Genomic DNA, 15585 nt, shown 5'->3' with positions numbered 1-15585 from the left:
TAGATCCACAAGCTGTGATCAAGAATCCAGGTGAATCTACTTTGTTAATTCAGAGTTCTACTCAGAATGCTAATATCAAAACTCCAAAGATGATTCGCTGGGATGAGATTGACCTCCCCAACGAGTGGTTCTTGGAAGGCGTTTCAAAACCTTCTCGAGTAGTTAATGATTCCACTAGTCTTGATTACATCCAGCAATACATGGATGGATCTGTCAAAATCAATTTTTCTGATTTTGGACTTTCTAACAGAATCGAAAGACCTCTGTTCGAAAGACCTTTGTTGGTTAACGAACGAAGGAATTCTTTTGCTGGTTCCACAACCTCAGAAGGACTCTGTCGTCGTGACAAAGAAGTGGATGAGTCCCTTAACGCTCCTCCTCCTCTTTCTCCTCCAGTTAACCCTGATTTGAAACTTAAAGGAATTTCTACCCATTCCCAAGTCTCCTCTGCTTTTTATTCTACCAAAAATCATCCTCAAACGGATGACGAAGGTGGATCTCTTTCTCCTACTGCATCAGACTTTGTTGCTTCTCTTCCTCATCAGTGTAGTGTTTTAACTGCTGTTACTCCTATCAATGACTTCTTTTCTGTCATTGATTGGCCTGCGTTGTCAAAAGACTTTAATTCTGATGAAAATCGTGTTTTGCGGCATGCTTACCGTGCCAAGTATTCTGTTCAGGAACAAAATCTCATCAAAGTCAAATGGACCGAGATGATGATTAAGTCCCAAAAACATATTTTGTTTTTTGATTACCTTCAAAAGAATTTCCCTGTCGAAAATGTTTTGAACGTTGTCAAAAGAACTTTTGTTAAAGAAGATAAAACTCAGGTTTGGGCTTCCCATCCTCCTGTTGAAAATACTCTTCTTGATGTCAACAAATTGGTTGTAAAATGTTCTCCTTTCAAAATTGTTGATAAGGATCCTATCACTAACGATAGAAGAATTATCGAACAAAACAATTTTATTAGTCATTCTCTTCATATCATGGGACAACAGCTGGACCGGATTGAAGAACAAATTCCCTCTTCTTCTGTTGATTTGAAAAAATCTCCTATTCCTCCTAAGATTGAAAAACCTTTGATTTCTCTCCCCGATTTGAAGAAATCTCCTGGTTTGAAAACATCCTCTCAAGTTAAGATCAATGACAAACTTGAAATCTCAGCCGTTATGGGCTAGATTTGTTGAACTGAACAATTTGGCTGTTATGAAGCCAATCTGGGAAAACCTGAGAAAACTAGCCGTTGTGAGAGGCTAGATGATGAAATGAAATCTGAGGGCCGTTATGGGCCTATCTGAGGGCCATAAAGGGCCCCAACATTCACATGTCTTCAGCCCCTGGGTAGGGATAATAGTCTTGTGAATCTTCAAGGTAAGGAGGGACCTGGATGGGATTCTCAGCTGATGGTTTAGACGTTTCATCTCCATCATCATCTAATTTATCCAGGGCAGCAAGTAAGGCTTCAATCATTTCTTTCTTGGAAGAATTCTTCTTTGAAGAACTTGAAGAGGCCGATTGGGAAGAAGCAGGGGAACTTTCTATTTCTCGTTTTGGAGAGGAGAAAGCACTGGGGGGAATTAATAAATTTGACAAAGCAGATGCCTTTGGGGCAGGAAGGGCCTTAGGGGCATGAGCCATATTTTTAACAGCAAGGACAATGGAATCGTTTAGTGAGCATTTATCCCACCATTTGATGTACCAATGTCTTTGAATTTTGTCTTCTGAAAGGTGGTATTGCCATTTCAGAATCCAAGGAATTTTGAACTTTTTAACAAAATGGAGCATAGGAAGAAACTTAGCTCCATAACTATCAACTTTGTAGTTGCTTCTGAACAATTGGAAGGCATCAACAAGTTGAAGAGGGAGAATATCAGGGAGAAGCCCGAATTGATTCCACCACCTGGCGAACCATAGTGGAAGGATACCGCAGAAATCTTTGTCGAAACTGACAAACCAAGAATGTTCAAATTTCGAGGTTTGGTGAAGCAAAAATTTAAAATGAGCATCAATGTAATCATAATAATTACAAGGAATATTAAACCCGTTAAGGGACCTGGAGGCAGAAGGGTGACTTCCCCATTCCTTTTCCAAAATAACTTTCTTGAAATAAACACTGTGGTAAATTGCTTTCTGGGGATTAATCTTGTCTGGGATGGCTTTAAAGAAAACAGAACCTGTTTGTTTCAAGATAGCAGAATAAAAAGCTAAATTTTTCGAAGGATGTTCAGGGATCCAATGAAAATTTGGAGGAAAATAGGAGACGGCAATATCTCCGGGGGAGAGGGAAGAGGAAACTCGATTCAACTCAACAAAGAATAAATTTTGGGAATAAGGGAGGGTCATGTATTCCGACGTCTTGTCGTACTTAATGGATGGTTTCTGGGAAGGATCCGCAAAGGGATCATAGGGAGTAGTTAGTGTGCTGGAGTAGGAAACCTGGGAACCAGGATTGAAAGGAGTGAATCTGTTGGTTAAGGCAACAGATGAAAATGGTAAAGGAGAAGCAATGGGAGCAATGGAAGACTCTGACTTTATAGTCAAAGCCTTTGAAACATTTTTCTCTTTGTCTTTTTTGCCTGCCATGGTGGCACTGCAAAAATTGGAAAGGAAAATAATCAAAATTAAAAAGGTAAAAACCTTTATAAAGTATATGCAGAATAATGTCAAAATTATTTTTCGCAAAACAGAAATAGTAATATGCGCCATATGCTGGGAATAGGTATGAACAAAGAATTCTGGGAAAACACAACCGTTAGAGGGGTGTTTAAGCAAGATAGAATTCTGACAGGGGCAGGGTCCTTATCCAACTCTAGGACAGGGTTCTGACCAAACTTGATACCCAACCTATTAACATCAATTTCAAATCTAGAGGAAAAAGGGATTTGAATATTAATATCAAATTTAACAGTTGACAAACCAATCTCGTTAACTGAGAATTGATAAAGTAAAGCAAGAAAAGGCATTCCAAGAATTACTCTTTCACCCATATTTTTGACAAGAACAGCAGGAATGTGAAAATGAACATTATGCTGGTAAAACATAAGCATTTTTTAATTCAAAATCAATGTGCATTTTGTTTCCACTCGCAGAGTCCATCTTTTGAGTAGATTTTTCAAAATACTTGCTAGGAATAAATCCTTCTTGAAAACAATTCAAATCACAACCAGAATCAATCAAAGCAATGACATCAAAAGCATAATCAGGAGCAATAGAAATATGAACTTTTGAATACCATCTAGGAGGAACAATTTTATGAATAGAACTGGCAATTTTAACGTCATCGTTAGAGATAAGCTTATAACTGGATTCAGCTTCATCATCATGCTCAGACTTGTTAACGTTATTGTTAACATTTTCATTACCGGAATTTTCCGGGAAAAATTGTTGAAGGCCAAAAAGCAAGAGCTTTTGTTGTAATTCTTTGTTATCAGTTTTAACCATTTGCAAGTCATTTTGCAAATCAGCAATTTCTTTCTTGATGTTACTGATCTCAAGCTGCAAATCTGAGATAGTAACTACCTTGGATTTTTGGTTTGAAAATCGTTTCAAGGTATCTTCAAGAGAGATTTTAGTGCCGATAGGTTTTTCAGAATCATTAACCATGAGTTTCTTAAGTTCTTTAAGATACTCTTCTTTCAAATCAGGATTTTCAATTTTTGAAATCAAAGTCAGAAGTAAATCTTCTTGTTCTTCTGATTTTGTCAAAACATAACAAGTTTTTGGATTGCAGCAAGAATCAGCACAACCATTTTTAAAACAATTTATGGAAATATCAGAAGCAGAATGATAATCAGAATCCGAAGAGGATGGAAGATCATCATTGGAAGAATAATCAGAAAAATCATTGTTTTGAAAGATTCTAAAGATTTTTTGCTTTTCATCGTCATTGATGTTTAAAGCATTAATTTATATATATTTATTTATATTTATATAGTATAATTGTTGACGTGTCACTTTGACACGTCAACAATTGTTGACGTTTCACTTTGACACGTCAACAATTATTGACGTGTTAGTATTTGACACGTCAGTAAATAATCAATCCATTATTTATTAATTTTAAAATAATGTTAGATTAAATTTGACTCAAATTTACTGACATGTTGAAAACAACACGTCAGTAAATGCTGACGTGTTGAAATCAACACGTCAGGAATTCTTGACGGGTAGATTTTAACACGTCAGTAAATAATTTGTTGACGTTCTACTTTTGACACGTCAGCAGTTACTGACGTGCCGAAAAAATATTATTGTTTACCATGTGAAGAAATGGCCGTTTTTTTGTAGTGGATCCTCATGTTGTCTCTAATGCGGCAGAGTTCCATGGTGTTGAACGTGTTGGGGGTGACATGTTTCAAAGTGTTCCAAAGGCCGATGCGGCTTTCCTAATGGTAAGTACCATGATTCCACACCGACGGTAAGAAAATAAAAGACCTTTAATTCTACGTATATTTTTTTTTATATATATAAATTATATGTATTGCAATAACTAACCTTTGTGAATTACATGCGCGCAGTGGATTCTGTATGATTGGGGTGACAAGGAGTGCGTCCAAATCCTTAAGAAATGCAGAGAAGCAATTTCAGAGGGGAAAGGCAAGGTAATAATTGTTGAGGCTGTGATTGAAGCAGAAGGAAAAATGGACGAGCTAAGTGATGCGAGGTTGGCGCTGGACATGGCGATGATGGCTCATACAAATGCTGGCAAAGAAAGGACATTGAAGGAGTGTAAATTTCTTCTTGAAAAGGCTGGATTTACAAGATATACAGTGAAATCCATTCATGCTGTGCAATCTGTTATTGAGGCCTTTCCTTATCTTAGTTATGTTGCATTTCCCGAAGGCACGTGGATGGATCTCTTGTCCTAATTGGAAAATTTTTTTCTTTCTTTCTTTTGTGGAATAATGGCTACTACTGCAAGTAGGGCCAACTCAATTGATTATTAATTAAGATGTTTGATTGCATAGATCGAAAATAATAACATATTTGATTAAGGCCTTAAGAAATAGAGATCCCTATGAAATACGATATATTTGTTAATGTATTGATTAAATCTTTTGGATTAAGATTTAAGTGGTGATTTAACCAAGTAATTAATTGTTTTATAGGTCAGTAGTTCAAATATGGTTGTTTGAAGGAATGCTTAGGAAATTAAACATTTACATTTAAACTACAAATTAACCAAGCAAGACAATTGATGCACCTTTCTTTTTAATTTAAGCATCGCGATTCTAGTATATAGATAATGTTTCTATGCACAAATTCCATTAAGCGCGGCATGGGTATTCAAATGTTTTGATGAATATAAATAGAAGATACAATTCCCACATCGACTAGAAGATAAAACGCGGAGTGGGACTATGCCTATATAATATGTTGTAAACTACTCATCTAACTCATGGAGCCTCGCAGTGAGCACAGAGCGAACTATTCTTTCGCCTTTTACTAAAGAATACCGTGTGCTCGCTGCTCATAGAGGCATACACCAATTTTTAGAGGGGCTGATCAATATATTTCTGCCCCTATACAACTAGTTTAATTTTTGATGTTGCTCTCTCTCTCTCTCTCTATATTTTATATTGTGAAAGAAAGTTTTAATTTTAGGTTAATTAATAATATTATATGAATTTTATATGGTATGCAAACAAACAGCAAAAAATAAATATATAAATGCATTGAAAACTAATAATTTAATGTTGGACGAATTTACACACTTGGCTTTTCATGGTGCGTTGATTCTATCTTAAATAATAGGATCCTCTCCTTTTGTGAATGTATCAAAAAGTAAATTTTAAGGTTAATAACTTTTTTAGTACCTCAGTTTTCATTTTTTTATTTTTTTCCCACTAAGTTTTAAAACATGACAAATTTAATACCCAACTTATGAGGAAAGACAAAATTAATACCTCCGTTAGTTCCGTCAGTCCCATTTAATAGAATTTTCACGTGTCGCTTTCAAAATATGCCACGTGTCCTAAAATGTAGAAATAATTAATAATAATAATAAAAAAAACTAAACCTAATTTTTTTTTAAAAAAAAAAAAAAACACACGAGCTGCCTTCTTCATCTTTGTTCCTCTCTCTTTCCTCTTCCCTCTCCCCCTCACCGACGGGAGACGGCCGGCCACCGGATACCGCGAACGCAACCGGAAAACCCATCACCCAACCGGCCAAACCCACCCCCACTGGATTGACATAGGATGGAAAACACTGGTGGGTCACCTCTTTCTCTCTCATCCACACTGGTAACCCAGGCAGGTCTTAGCTGGTTGAAGTTGAGGCTTGATTTTGGGTTATTTTGGTTTGATTTTCTGGGTTGGGTTTTGTCCAATTTTTTTTTTTTTTTTTGTGGTGTTTTGGTCGGTTGGTCGATTGTTCTGTTTTGGTTGTGGTGGATTTGCCTTGTTCTGGGTTTCTGTTGATTTGCTCTGTTTCTTAGTGTTTTGGGTGCTTTGTTGATTTTCTGGGTATTCTTGGCCGAATGGGTATCGAAGATTGAGTTTGTTGTTGATTAAACTTTGGGTTTGATTTTATGTTCTCTGCCATGGCTGAATTCTGGGTTGTTCTCGGTAGGTGGTTGAATTGAGATTTGAGAATATGTTAGGTTTTCTTGGAAAATTGGCTTATGGTGGTTAAAGATTTGTGGGTCGTTTGGTTGGTTGTGTACTTGTTTGGACGAGAATGAAAATGATTCTGCAAACTTTTGATTCTACAAAAGCTTCTACGAAAATGATTCTGCAAACCCAGATGGCTGAGTTGGAATGCTGGTTTGGGTATTGTTTGCACTAGCAAGGAATGAGGAAGAAGAAGATTCATCCAAACTTACGGTTTGAGTATTGTCTGCACTTACGGTAAGGGGAAATCAAGATCAATATCATACATGTCCTCAGCATCTGATTCCTCTCAAACTTACCTGAAGGAAGAGAGAGAGAGAGAGCTGGGAGAGGGACGGAGATAGTGAGGCGAGAGAGAGAGAGGCGGAGAAGCAGAAAATGACCCACGTATGGCAACGGCGGTGCCGTCCGGCTAGTTCACGCCGGAGCACGCCCACTGTCCATCTAGTTTATTTTATTATTATTTAATTATTTAATTATTATTATTAATTATTAATTATTTTTACTTTTTAGGACACGTGGCATATTTTGAAAGTGACACGTGGAAATTTTGTTAAATGGGACTGACGGAATTAACGGAGGTATTGATTTTGTCTTTTCCTATAGGTTGGGTACTAAATTTGTCATGTTTTAAAACTTAGGGGGGAAAAAATAAAAATGTGAAAACTGAGGTACCAAAAAAGTTATTAACCCTAAATTTTATCCGACCTACTATAATAAGTATGAATCATATTTCACATGTTTCTTTAACATTTTTAACAATTACTTATTGTCATTTTATTAATCTAGGAACCCAAATATTGATTTTTGGAAAATGCTCATCTCAATTTCAATGAAATTGTGAATATCCCGTTAGTGTATTTTAGAGGGGTAAAATTGACCAAAAAATTAAAAAGATAATTTAACCCTTCTAAAAAACACTAATTGGATTCTCTCCATTTTATTTGAAATGAAGTCACTACAAAAGATCATTTTTTTCTTGACCAGAGTTTTTTGACGTGTCATGTGTTTGACACGTCAGAAAACTTTTATGACGTGGTGTTTCTGACGTGTGTTGAAGGTGAAAAACATAGGAGTCAGTAAATTTTTTTTTACTGACGTACTACTGTTTGACACGTCAAAATTTACTGACGTGTCAAATTTTGACACGTCAATAAATTTCCTAACATGTCAAAATTGACATGTCAGTAAATTTTAAAAAATTATTAAAAAATAATAATTTTTCTTTTTTTAAATTTTTTGTGGAAATTTTTTTTTTTCAATTAAAGTATATATTTTTTAAATTTTTTTCACCAATTTGTCGTTTCTCCAGCCCTCTCCCTCTCTTCTTTTCTCCCTTTTCAAAAACCGAAACCCAAAAAATCTTCAAAAAATCTAAAACCCAAATCAAAAAATCAACCTGAAAATTCAAAAACCCAAAAAATCTTCTTATCTTCTCATTTTTTTTTTTCTTCTGCTTCTAGCTACAAAAACAACACAATATATATATATATATATATATATATATATATATATATATATATACCTGCAGGAGAGATGGAGTAGATCGATTGACGGAGAAGTTTCGGCCGGAGAACCGCCGGAGACGGCAACAGCGAAGTGATGGAGCTGGCCGCCGGAGATGGGGAGTGAGCTCGAGAGCTAGAGAGAGTGCTAGCTGAGAGATAGAGCTGGGAGAGAGAGCTGAGAGAGAGAGAGCATGCGGGAGATGATGAGGGAGCTGAGGGCGCGCCGGGGGAGAGAAGAAAAAAAAGAAAAAATGGGGGAGGGAAGAATAATGGCTGGGCGGGAGAGAACCAAAAAAAAAAAGGGAGAAAACCAAAAAAAAAGGAAAGAAGGCGTGGGCGATGGGACGGCCAGCAGGCGTTGGCCTTCCCAAGGCCACATGCCTAACGTGCCAGCTTGGCACGCCAGGAATTCTTGACGTGCCAAATATGGCACGTCAGATGTCCGAATTTCTTATGATGTTCGAATTATAATTTTATTAACCATTTCTTAAAATGTCCGAATTTTTTTTTTTTTGAGTCCATTTATTTTACTTATTTCTGGAGATGCAACTGTTACTTAAATAACAGTGTTTTCTTCCATTATGTTTTAGGATGTATGGAGACCTGTTTCTTCCTTTTATTTACTGAAGAACACTTACTTAGATAAAGCTTGATATTTGTTGATTATATGTTTTGTTTGATGTGCTACTAGCTGTGGCTTAAGTAGTACCACTTCCTCTTATCAGAATGGATGGAGTTTGAGTTCGTGGGTCTAAGATCTACTGGATGGGTTTGCAACCTATCAATCAAATAAAATTATATGTTTTGCTTAATGTGCATCTGTAATGACTCTTGCTGTTTCCCTTGTATATAGTTTTTTTTTTTTTTTTTTTTTGTGCACAATAGTGAGGGTCTTATTGTGAAATACTATTACCCTTGTCATTCAGGAACCCTGCTCTAGGTAGCAATATCAATGGGCAACTTCAGCATCAGAGGTCTGGGCTTTCTGCTAACAGGAGGCTTTCAGGTGGGATCAGCTCTGGCTCTCTTGACTCTATGACTGATGGTGGTGCTCCAGTGGTAGAAGAGTCCTGCTATCAGGCTGCCAAGAGTCAGACAAGTGTCTGCCAAAGTCTAATGTGGCTTTATTAAAAAAAAAAAAAAAAATTGTAGAAAAATCTCTCTCTTCCTAGTCCTGCTAGATTTTGTTTTTTAATTTTTTGTTAAATTTTAATGAGTTAATATTTAGTTTCTAATGCCTCAAAATTTATTTTTGGATTTAAAACTAAAATCTAAGAGTGGAAGGTTAACCCTTTAGGGATTGTATCACCCAAAAGGGATTCGATCATCCTAAATTTGGTGCTAATGCCTTAAATTTGGTGCTAATACCTTAAATTTAATATTAATACTTCAAATTTATTTATTTTTTTTAATATCTCTTCTTTAAAAAAAAAAAAAAAAAAAAAAAAGACCAAACTTTGGCAGACACTGGGATGACCCCAGGCTGCCGAAAATATCAACTCGTGGTAGAATTTCCCAATGGCATTGAAGAAACTGAATTTGATGGTTCTCAAATGCCAGTAGAAACCAAGGGCTTTGTATATAATAATGACAGCCCAAAAACAAAGGCTCGGCTTGAGTTTGTAAATAATAGAGAGAGCTTAAAAATGGAGGCTCATCTTCATCATTTTGAAGATGAAGGTGGTGAGTTTGATTAGAGGTATGTTTCTTTGAGAAGTGGGGAGGGGTTAAGAAATCAATCAGCAATATTTCATGAATGTAGTGCATTTGCAAATATTGAGCTTCATTCTGAATTCTTTTTGTATTTTTATTTGGTCATATTTGGATTAATGTCCCTTTCTTTTTTTTGTTTGTTTGTTTGCAGCTTTGAGTTAACATTATATTCCCTTTTTTCTCCTCAGGTGTGCAGATATTCTTTCATTCTCCTGTAATCATTAACAGTTTTAAAATAGTGGGTGGAAATTTAGAACATAGTGTGATACAGAAATGAAAGAAAACAGAGAAAAATAAAATTCTGACGGGTCAAAGTGACACGTCAGAAAATTTTGAAGTGTCACTTTGACACGTCAGAAATTACTAACGTGTCTAACTTTGACAGGTCAGTAAATTATAAATTTTAAAGTTATTTAAAAATTAAATTGAATTAAAATTTACTGACGTGTCAAATATGACACGTCAGTAAATTTTGACGTGTTACTTTTGACATGTCAGTAAAAAATTTGTTGACGTGCCAATTTTAGCACGTCAGCATTTACTGACGTTGCAAAAAATAGACACTGTTTGCCACGTCAGAAAATGACCGGTTTTTTGTAGTGTCTCTTCTTCTTCTCTTCTCATTTTCTTTTTCTCCTTCTTCTTCTGCTGCCGTGCAGAGAGATTGAGAGAGAAGAGGGAGCAGGCCGTGCAAAGAGAAGGGGGAGATTGAGAGAGGGAAAGAAGATCTAGAAAGAAAAGAAAATCTGAAAAGAATAAATAATAAAAGAGGAAAAGAAGAGGGAAAAAATTGAATGTCTCGCTCATTTTTTTAGTGACATGTCAGCATTTTACCACGTCAGAAATTTTTGACCTGTGAATCTAGCACGTCAGAAATTTCTAACGTGCTAATTTACCACGTCACAAATTTTTGACATGTGAAACTAGCATGTCAGAAATTTCTGACGTGCTAGTTTACCACTTCAGAAATTTCTGACGTGTTAAAAAACCACGTCAGTAATTACTGAGCTACCAACTTTGCCACGTCAGAAAAATATTTACTAACGTGACATTTTTTGCCATGTCAGTAATTAGTGACATGGCAAAAAGTCGTTTATTGTAGTCACGTCAGAAATTAATTTTTTTTGTAGTGAGTAGATCCTATTCCTTAAATAAACCTAAACATGTTAGATGACACTTGGCACTTATTAGAGTAAGTTGAAGAAAATTTCTTCGAAACTAGCTTGGAGGAAATTTGTGTACTAAATAATATATTTTCTGGTGCAATTGTTAATGATTAAAGCTTTTTAACCCTGTGCATGGTTATATATATATATATATATATATATATATATATACCCCATACAGTATATATACAAGTGTTTTTCTTAACAGATTCGTTTGAAAGAAATTTACTATAAACTAACTTTTAAAAGTATATGTGAGCACATGTTTTTTTAATAGCTTAAATGATATATGTTGCTTTAGTGGTCGATAGGAGTTTGTATGTACAAACTAGTTTATAAAAAATTTGTGTATAGAAGTTTCGGTTGGGTCTCGGTGGGTCCTGGCTGGGTTCTGACGGTGGTTCGATAAAGTCTTGCCAGGTTCCGACGACATCTCGACTAGGTCTGTTGATTTCTGAATAAGATGTTCAAACTCGAAAAATGATTTATGGTTTTCAAAAATGAAAACTATTTTACATAAATTAAAGAAACTTTTTAGGTCAAACCGAAAATATTTTTGGTTGACTATTATTTTCTGTCGCACCGAACACTCGAAAATACAAAAAATATTTTAAAAAAATTATTTTACACCGAAAACGGAGCCCGAGAGAAATTGAATGAAAACGAAAATTGTGTGATCTTTATGACCTTCTTCTCTACTTATAGAATGCAATATAACTCTTTGCCATTTGCCAAAAATTATATTGTTTCTCTTTTATAACTTTCACAGAACTCATTACACACCTACAAATACAATTTCCTTACATGATCAAAATCTGCCAAATAACCAACAATTACAAACGCCACAGCTCCTCGGGACCCTTCGAAGTTGTTGTCTTATTTGACAGATTTATGGGATGCGACACTTCCTTTTATATTGAGAATTTGGGTATCTCTGTCGGCCAAATACTTATTATATTTATGCAACAGGACCTTCGAATCTCTCTGTCAATTGTCATCATTTGGGGGTTTTGGTAATCCATATCTGACAAAGGATCTATGTGGTGGGCAGCTAAATCCACTAAATCTGAAAAGTCACACTACTCACGCCTGTGGTATTAGCTAAATGCATTCAATATTTCAATGGAAACCTTTTGAAATCACTTATATAAATTAAGTAATAAATAAAGAATTAATATAAGACTTTTGAGACACATACAATTACAACATCATCACATGGACCAACCCAATATGAATCTTAATTAACCTTTTAAAATGTTAAAGAGAACACATAACTCTAAGCTAATGGACTATGTCCACTTAGGTATATTTATTTATTTATTTTTAAGAAGAATGCTAGGCTTACAAACACATTTTACAAAAAAAAAAAATTTATAAACTGATGTGGTACAACATGATTGGATATGAGATAAATTCAAATTTTGAGAAACCTAATCATGTCATGCCAGATCAGTTTGTAAAAGTTTTTTTATAAAATGTGTTTGTAAGCCTAATATTTTTCTTCTTTTAATGTGGTACCACTACAAAAAATTGTATTTTTTCTGACGTGTCAGGTAGTCTGACACGTCAGAAAACGTCCATGACGGGGCCTTTTTGTCGTGTTTCACGCGTGAACATTATAGGTATCAGAAATGAAAAATTTTTGACGTGTCAAGTTTCAATCCGTCAGAAATTTCTGACATGTCAATTTGTGACACGTTAGATATTATTTTCTGACGTTTCAAATTTGACACGTCAGAAATTTCTGACGTGTCAAATTGTAGCACGTCAGAAATTGTTCTGACGTGTGAATTTGTAACACGTCAGAAAAATTGGTTAGTTTTTCTATTTTTTTTTCACCCCCCCAATATATATTTTTTTAATTTTTTCGGGACTATACCCAAATTTTGGATTACAATTAACCTGATATACAATTTATCCATCAATCATTGCAAATAATTCTAGCTATTTTTCCATCAATCTATACAAATAACATAAGTCATATCCTAATAGGTCTTAATTCACACAAAATAACATATATACCAAGTGCCAATAACCAACCACAATTACCAAAAAACTATCTCTGTTATCATCAAAAAAGATATCATAAATACAATTACATCAACAAAGTAGCTTTTATACAAGTATGAATGGCGAACTAGACGGTCAATGCTGATTATTGACATTCATAGCATCCTCTTCATGAGCTCCATCACCTGCAAACGATAAAAACAAACAATCACCAAAAAATATTCACTATGTAAATTAAAATGAAAAATGTCCGAATATTCACCAAACTCAGTTGTTGAGTCTAACACAGTAAATGATATAACAAAAAAAGGTAAAACGATGATGAAGTTAATTAGCAAAAAATGCATATAAAAAAAAAACAAAAATTTATTCCACAGAGCAATCAATGTTGACGTTAAATTTATACACATGAGCAGATGTGCTTCATTTTTGCCATGGCAATTATGTGAGATATTAACATTTTAATTTGTTGAGGATATTAACACATAGGACTTTACATATATTCAAAACATTTTATATTATTTCCATAAAATTATGATATTCATCTAGTTAAGACTTGATCGTTTCATACTCTCACACAATCACATACACTAGATTGTTAATATTCTACAAGGACCATAGTTGTGCATTGATCTCATAATACCAATAAAACAGTTCAAATGCAAAGCTCGTACGTACCCACATCCACCACCAAACCAACCATGATATATAAACCAAATTCAACAGGATTTACATCATTAATTAAGAGAATGACTACAACATATATATCCATACTCTAAATTTATAAGTTGACATATATATAGGTTTTAAAAGTTCACATATATATAGGTAAAGTTCTAAAAACACATTTGACCATTAAAAAATGTCAGTACCTGCTTCGCCGTCGATCGACGATGGCACCACCGCAATGTGTGGGGAAGCTCCCTCTGGTGCAGAGCTGAACCGCATCATTGCCTTGATCTAGCGCAATCGGGCGTCAAACGTTGCCTGACGTGCATTGTTCGCGGCTATCATGCATCTATCTCTTCCTTGTGCTTCGCCCTCTCCGCCTCAAGAGCTCTGTCAAGCGTTTCTTGTGATATCATGGAGTGGCTGGTGTTTTCTGACCGTGCTTGTGACGGTGTATAGTATGAGCGTATGGAACCCCGCACGGGCAAAATATTCGATCCAGCCTGCCGAACCCTACTGGCGTACTCAGGCTTATTTCCAAGCGCCTGTGCATACGAGTCGTTTGGCGCCCACTTGACCGTTCCCACTGTGATGCTAGACGACGCTGCAGGGTCGGTGGGTATCAGCTCCTTCATCCTTTTCTGTATGTTACATTAATTATTGGGTCAGTGGGTCATACAACTGTTAATTGCAAATAATTTATCAAATATATAAACAAAGAATTAAATTGTAGCATACACATCTCTCTTCCACTATCTCATTCGGATATGTATTGTCCGTCTTCGTGTGCGTGCGGATGTAATTCTCTGCACGAGTAGGATACTTGCCCAGACATATGGCTTGCCGAAAAAATAGGACATACAGATATTTTTAAATATATCAAATGATTTGTTGTTTACATGGTAAATTACACACTTACCTCCTCATGTGTCACTCTGGCATAGCTCTTTGATCCGGTGCAATGGGGCGTATTATTTAATGCTCGTAAGCGATTCATTTTTGCCGCATAGTCCTACACAGTTACCATATTGATATGTTAATAATGTAAGAAAATTTGGTTTTAGTACTCTTTATTCGTGACACTACACAATAAAGAGGCAATTTCATTTTACATGACACCCGTACATGTTAATAAAACCATATAATGACACTACACAAAATGAAGAGTTTAACTCATGACCTACCTTATTCTGACGAGTACACCATCTCTCCAATAAGATCTCCACGTCTTCGGCATTGTACTCGGAGAGTGTTTGTTCCCCCACTCTTGCCCGTACAGTATCCGGAGTATCTTCCTCCGTAATGGCACAACGCCTTTTAAGCTCGTAATTTCGACAAATCTTGCAAGACCAATTGATTTTTTCATCAGGGGTTCTACAGTTACTAACTGCAAACTCCACGAACAGTCTACACCCGTCTTTGTATTCCCTCGTATCCCTAGACTTTGTCATCCAACTTTTGTCCATTTTTCGCTAAGTACATAAATTACGAATCAATATATAAGACTTAAAAAATATATACCTAATTTCAAGCACATGCATATATATAAACCTAAATATTTCAACCACGTTAAAAATATAAACCTATATATACATTATCATATAGGTTTAAATTTTTTATGTCCAAATATAATGGATATTCATGCGAGTATATATATATGCATTTGTTATATATGGGGGACCCTAAAATAAAACAATAACTAGGTTAGTTATTTAATTAATATTCATATCCAATATTCATGAATATAGATTTGTTCGGAAAATTAAGGGGATAGTACCAAAGTGTGTATTCATTTGGAGTCTCTCTAAGTTTCACAATGTTTGCACTTTTGCCATTCAAAAGTGCAAACTTCGTGATAATGTATAGGTATTAATATATACCTATACATTATCATATAGGTTTAAA

The 15585-nt window shown here is 35.3% G+C and overlaps 1 protein-coding gene and 1 non-coding gene across 2 annotated transcripts; both read left to right on the top strand.

Moving 5' to 3' along the window:
* Positions 1-4100: 4100 nt before the first annotated feature.
* On the top strand, positions 4101-4868 carry LOC132169769 (flavonoid 6-O-methyltransferase 6-like). The gene is made up of 3 exons (XM_059580747.2): positions 4101-4116; positions 4288-4391; positions 4518-4868. Exons 1-3 carry the CDS (start codon positions 4101-4103, stop codon positions 4866-4868), a joined length of 471 nt encoding a protein of 156 aa, XP_059436730.2.
* A 534-nt stretch (positions 4869-5402) lies between these two features.
* Positions 5403-5518, top strand: LOC132168270 (U5 spliceosomal RNA). The gene has a single exon (XR_009438791.1). It is a non-coding gene; the product is annotated as a U5 spliceosomal RNA (small nuclear RNA).
* Positions 5519-15585: the final 10067 nt, after the last annotated feature.

Source organism: Corylus avellana, chromosome 2 (assembly GCF_965113065.1).
Source record: "Corylus avellana chromosome 2, dhCorAvel1.hap1.2, whole genome shotgun sequence".
Classification (NCBI taxonomy): Eukaryota; Viridiplantae; Streptophyta; class Magnoliopsida; order Fagales; family Betulaceae; genus Corylus; species Corylus avellana.
The sequence above is the reverse complement of the archived record's forward strand: the minus strand, read 5'-3'. Positions and strand labels throughout refer to the sequence as shown.

Bases quoted from the DNA above. Each gene is read 5' to 3' on its own strand.
- LOC132169769 (XM_059580747.2), top strand. The intron at 4,392-4,517 runs GTAAGTACCATG...ACATGCGCGCAG, and splicing joins CCGATGCGGCTTTCCTAATG to TGGATTCTGTATGATTGGGG.